The following is a 5,980-nucleotide window of genomic DNA, read 5'->3' on the forward strand; positions in this document are numbered from 1 at the left end:
AAGTATTTTTACTTCACTACTTCCCATCTCTGCTTAGAACCACGCATCACATCAACCAATCAGAGAAGCTGATCTGGGAGCTGGTAGAAAAAGAGGCAACTAGTGGCGCCCTCTGGTGGACAGAAGTGACTTTAAAAACTAAGCAAACGTGATTAGTTAAATGGTTGAAATCAAATGTAATCTGATAGATGGGATTATCCATCCATCCATGCGGATTATTCTACATCCCATATATCCCCACAGTTCCCAGCGCGGTGCAGACGCTGTCAGACGACCTCCTCAAGTATTACCAGCAGATCACCAGGGCCATCCTGGGAGAGGACCCCCACCTCATGAAGGTAAGCAGCTGCTGAGGATGATGAGCCCTGATTGGCTGAGACGGCGCCGCCTGTCCTCTGTCTGACCCCTCTGTGCGTTTCAGACGGCTCTGCTCGACCTCCAGTCTAACTCCAAGATCGCCGCCCTGCTGCCTTACTTTGTCTACGTCATCAGTGGGGTAGGTTGCCCCCATCCTAGAACCGATCGCCTCGCTTCTTGTTACTCTGATGAATTTAATCTGAATCTGAGCGTCATCCCTGCAGGTGAAGTCGGTGAGCCATGATCTGGAGCAGCTCAACAGGCTCCTGCACATGGTGAAGAGCCTGGTCCAGAACCCCTACCTGTACCTGGGCTCGTACGTACGCAGCCTGGTGTCCAGCGTCATGTACTGCATCCTGGAGCCACTGGCCGCCTCCATCAACCCCCTCAATGACCACTGGACCCTCAGGGACTACGCAGCCCTGCTCCTCAGCCACATCTTCTGGTGGGAATATCTCCAGTTTATTCCTGGTTCTCCTGTCAGGGTTTCAAACGATGTTTGTGTCAAAAATCACAGACGCAGGTTCACAGAAACGGACGACCATCATTAAAGTCCCAAGATTTTAATTTAGAATTTAGAGCAGAAAGTTATGGATGGAGGGATAATGGATGATTGATGGATGATGGATGGATGATGGATGGATGGATGATCTTCACCCGCTCAGTCTGCGGTTCTTCTCCAGGACTCATGGCGATCTAGTGAGCGGTCTCTACCACCAGATCCTTCTTTCCCTGCAGAAGGTTCTGTCCGACCCGGTCAGGCCGCTCTGCTCCCATTACGGAGCTGTGGTGGGACTCCACGCTCTGGGATGGAAGGTAGCTTCTCTGAGTTCTGATCCAAACAGTTTCTCTTCCCTCTAAATGTTCTGCAGCTTCAGTGAAGCTGGGACCCGTTCAGGTCCGACTGATCCCTCTGTGTTCCTCAGGCTGTGGAGAGGGTTCTGTTCCCACACCTCCCTGCTTACTGGGCCAACCTGCAGGCGGTTCTGGACGACTACTCCGTGTCCAACGCGCAGGTCAAGGCAGATGGACACAAGGTCTACGGAGCCATCCTGGTCAGAACTTAAAGAACTTTTACGCTTAAAGTGACCCGTTTGGTCCGAACCATTAAAGAGGCGTTGTTGTTTTGCCTGCAGGTGGCGGTAGAGCGTCTGCTGAAGATGAAGGCTCTGTCTCTGTCCCAGACAGCAGAGGGGGGCCCCGGCGCTCAGCCCGGTTCCGTATTGGGATCCGGCGGCTACAGAGTGAGCTCCCCGGGTCTCAGTCCTCCTTCAGAGCCGCTGTCAGAGGCGGTTCTGGGGATCGCCAGTCACCTCCAGGCGGGCGGGGCCGGCTGTGCGTGGGAGGAGTGGTCCCCGGTCCCCCTTCCTGCGATGTACAGCGAGCTCTACTCCTTCTTTGGGGACAGCCTGGCCGTCAGGTTCAGCACCGGACCCGGCTTTGGGAGTTACCCGCCCTGCGCTCCGGCCTGCGCCAGGGAAGCCCGGAAGGAACCCCTCGGCCCGGTCGCCAACCCCGACACTGCCCGTAAAATGCCTCAGCTGACCGCCAACCTCAACATCAGCCCGCGACAGGACGGGAGCCCCCGCACCGACCCCCCTCCTCCGAGCCTCGCCGCCACAGGAGCAGGGAGGTAAGCCCCCACCCCACCAGAACCAGATGTGACATCAGCTCGTTTGTTTGACCCGTTTCTCTCCGCTCCAGGTCTCTGGCTCGCTCCTCTTCCTCCGTGCAGCGCTCCAGGTCGTCCTCCTCTCGTTCCGGCCAGCGTTCCGCCGGTCTTCCACGCGACGTTTTCCCCAAGGCTCGTTTCATCTCCCCACAGTCGGGACCACCGGCGTTCTCCTTCGTCATCGGAGGGAGGCCGATGGGGCGACGCTGCCAGGGCCGCCGGCCGTTTCAGACCACCTTCATGATGATGTCATCACTGCCGGCCAACCCGCCCCGCGCCTACGCCCACAAACTGCCCGTGATCGGCCGGGTGGGCAAACCTGTGCGCCGCTGGACGTGTTCGCATTACTCGCTCTACCTGCCGCTGTAGCGAGATGTCGACGATGTTCCGCTTGGCGGGAAGATCATCTGGAGACTTTGTAGAAAAAACTTTTATTTTCATCAACTTTGATCCTTTTGCTAAATGTTTGTTCAGAAAGATAAAGTTTTCCCACCTCTGGTTCACTCTGGTCTGCATCCTGTTGGGATCTGGTTTCTTTATGCGACTGAATCTTTTTATTTTCATTTTTTTACTGATTTAGAGTTTTTTTCATTAAAATATATCGAAGTTAGATTAAATTTTGACTTTCTTATTAAAGGAAAAGTCCGGTCAGCAAAGAATAATCAATGGATCATTATTTATACCTAAAACTAATACGTTCGCGGTGATTTAATTAATTTAGCGTTAATCAGTAAAAATAAATAATTTTTGTCGTGATCACTGAGTCTGGGAGCGGCCATTTTTGCCCAAAATATATTAACTCCCTCCCTCCTGCCATCTTGCGGCAGTGACGTCACGGTGCGGTTAGCCTAGCGCTAATGAGGATTAGTGAGGCATCTTGAAGCCAAAATATGTTGATACTATCTTGCAGAATACTGACACCTGCTGGACATTTAAAGACACTACAGGCAGCTGATTGGACTAAACTGAATAGATTTGATGACCTACCTAGAACAATGATATCATTGAAATTATTGTAGGTTATATAGTATTATTTAATATCTATGTTTAAATTGAAAATATCTTTGATATTTTTAGATGCTCCCAATAAATAGTGTAGACGTATAGCGCGAACATTTAGGGGAAAATGTAAATAAACTAAGAGTAAATTTGAATTTTAACTTTAATTCATATAAGTTGAGTGATAACTGAGAGGAAAAGGATGACAAAATGGGGAAATTAAAACACAAACGCAATGGCTGAAACATTCCTATTTCTTTAATACTGCTCCAAAATTCAGAATAATTTTAATGATAAACCGCAAAAGATGAGACATTTTTTTAACAGATGCATCATGTCAAGGGATATATTTTTTTAAGACGGGTTATTGAGTCAGTTAGAAACAACTCCTGTATCGGTCATAAGACATTCTTGAAACGACACGCGCACTGATACAGAGTTTTGCTCAATGGGCGCCATTCTCCCCGCTTTCCAAGCTAAATCAATGGGAACTACTAGACACATCTGCAATCAACAACAATTATTGAAGATTTCCAGAGGACTTCACCATTGAAATTCACCAGAGCTATAGTGAAACTGACAATGCCCACGTGCATGGCAGCTGGATGCTGGAATACATCGGGTAAAAGTGGAAAAAAAGAGTTATTCCACCTTTCTGATTCCTGATCCTCCACGGACGGGTTGGTCGTTGGATCGCCAACTTGAAGAGGGAGGATTTGCCATCGAACTTCTGGCCAGAGAAAAAACCCGTAATATGTAGCCGATATTTGGAAGAAGAATGTTTTCAAGATGACTTGGATAATAGCGCGTTGTGACAAACACCAGATACAGCACTGGGACTTGATCAACAGCCGATACCGCAAACTGATAAAGAAGGTCGGCTCTGTTCTAGGAACTACTCTAGAACCTCTGAAGATTATTTAAAAATGAAGAATTCCTCATAAAGTGAAGAAAATTATGGACAACAGTGAGCATCCTCTTCATTAGACTGTTAAACATCATCGAGTGTCTTCAGTCAGAGGCTTATCTCTGATGCAAGACAGACTTCCTTCCTGCCTACAGCTATCAACACCTACAACAACTGGTAAAAAAAAAATACGCAAAATTTAATGAAACTTTGAAATTAGTGATGAATTTTTCAGTTCAATTTGGTTTATTTCTATAGCTCCAATTCACAACACATGTCATCTCAGGTCACTTTCCAGTTCACCAGATCATCCAGTCAGATTGATTCAAAGTTTTCTATCTAAGGAAAACCAGCTGATTGCATCGACTCATTGACTCTTCAGCAATCCCTCACACTAAGCATGCTTGTAGCGACAGTGGAGAGGAAGCCAGTTTCCGCCACTCTTTAAAAAAAATAAATAAAAAAAAAAAAATTAAAAAAAAAAAAATATATATATATATATATATCTCATTATAATGAGATAGTATCTCATTATATTGAGATTCTATATCATTATGAGATACTATCTCATTATATTGAGATTCTATCTCATTATGAGATACTATCTCATTATATTGAGATTTATTTTTTATTTTTATTTTTTTACAGAGTGGCGGAAACGGGCTTCCATACCTTCGTGCCTTTTGATTCTTCCAGAATGTTGAATGGGCGTCTTTCAATCAGAAAAAAAAAATAGCAAATTAGCCAATGAAATCCCAGAATGAAGGGGTCCCGCTGCCCAATAGCAATGCGTCTTGTTAAGACGTGTCATTTGGGATCGCCCCTTAGGATCCCGTCGGTCGCCATTTTGATTAAAGCATTAGACGCAGGTGCTGCGGACCGCTCCAGCGGGTTTACTTTATTTAAATTTACCATTTACTGAGTAAACTTGAGGGTTATCGATTAAAAGCCATTTTAAAGGGCATTTAATCGGAAATGGCCACTGGAGCGAATGCAACTCCCCTTGGGAAGTTGCACCCCAGTATCGGTGCTAAACGCGGGTTTGAAGCTGGGCCCGGAGCGGGTAACGGCTTGATGCCGACCCCGGCCCCCCCTGGCTCGTTCTCTTCCCTCCAGGGTTATCCGGCTTCCATGCCCAACGCCGCCTTCTCTCAGGCGCACCAGTTTAATCCCGGGACTAATTTTTCCACCCAGGCTCAGCCACAGACATCCGCGGGGTCCGGAATGGCCAACACTGGTAAGTTGCTAACCTGTTAGCCCCATGCTAACCTGTTAGCCCCATGCTAACAGGGCCTTCATGAAATGGAGTCCGCGCCGTTTGCTAACTCTGCTTAGCAGCCTCTTCATTAAGCGTATCTGTCCTCATAGTGTTTGTATATCTGCTGATAATAATAAGCGGAGCTTTTTTTACCCCCTAAACGACAAAGACGGACAATAATCTTGACTTCTTGAGGTGTTTAGCATTTAAAGACCCGAAGTTGGCATCCTGCGGCACGTCAACAAAGCACTGATGCCTGCAGCGTCCCCCGATCTACAAGGTTTAAAGGCGTTATAATATCTCTGTTTATTTCTCTTTAGGTTTCTGGGTTTGTGCAGATGGGATGAATATTTTAGAAAATATACTTTGATTTTCCCTTAGTAAATGGAATAAGTATCATTTGACTTGTATTTGTAACGGTCACTGTGTTTTAACCACTATCAATAACAGTGAATTTTGGGTTTTCCTGTAGCTTTTTTCCCCCCCACTTGTGATTTGGGTTTTCAATAAAGTAAAACTTTAATCCTGATATCGATACCCAGGAAAATATTTTAGAAACTCAATGATATTCAGGAAAAGGATCAGAAATTGGCTCGGATATTGACTAATTAGCTGGATTGGATTGACTAGTGATTTAATATTTTATTTTTTTTTTACCTTTTTTTGTTTGTCATAATGATTTCTTTCCTCACATATTGAGGTTTAAATAATTTAACATTAGTATTTTTATAATGTATCTTATTTGGATTAGATTGGGAAAAATGGATCGGTGCATCTTAATACTCAA

General features: G+C 45.9%; 2 protein-coding genes across 3 annotated transcripts in view; both read left to right on the forward strand.

Annotated features, from left to right (window-relative positions):
• Nucleotides 1-2,658, forward strand: part of taf6l (TATA-box binding protein associated factor 6 like) — a 9,011-nt gene extending 6,353 nt beyond the window's left edge. For both annotated transcript variants that reach the window (XM_015402024.1, XM_015402025.1), the window contains exons 6-12: nucleotides 244-338; nucleotides 422-496; nucleotides 582-802; nucleotides 1,041-1,173; nucleotides 1,284-1,412; nucleotides 1,494-1,990; nucleotides 2,062-2,658. In XM_015402024.1, the coding sequence (XP_015257510.1) occupies nucleotides 244-338; nucleotides 422-496; nucleotides 582-802; nucleotides 1,041-1,173; nucleotides 1,284-1,412; nucleotides 1,494-1,990; nucleotides 2,062-2,398 (1,487 nt within the window). In that variant the 3' untranslated portion in view covers nucleotides 2,399-2,658. The remainder of the gene's footprint in view (nucleotides 1-243; nucleotides 339-421; nucleotides 497-581; nucleotides 803-1,040; nucleotides 1,174-1,283; nucleotides 1,413-1,493; nucleotides 1,991-2,061) is intronic.
• A 2,118-nt stretch (nucleotides 2,659-4,776) lies between these two features.
• Nucleotides 4,777-5,980, forward strand: part of sf1 (splicing factor 1) — a 21,165-nt gene continuing 19,961 nt past the window's right edge. Inside the window, exon 1 of the mRNA XM_015402027.1 lies at nucleotides 4,777-5,172. Coding sequence (XP_015257513.1) covers nucleotides 4,911-5,172 — 262 coding nt within the window. The 5' untranslated portion in view covers nucleotides 4,777-4,910. The remainder of the gene's footprint in view (nucleotides 5,173-5,980) is intronic.

This window comes from Cyprinodon variegatus, unplaced genomic scaffold, assembly GCF_000732505.1.
Source record: "Cyprinodon variegatus isolate N-32 unplaced genomic scaffold, C_variegatus-1.0 Scaffold1287, whole genome shotgun sequence".
Taxonomy (NCBI): domain Eukaryota; kingdom Metazoa; phylum Chordata; class Actinopteri; order Cyprinodontiformes; family Cyprinodontidae; genus Cyprinodon; species Cyprinodon variegatus.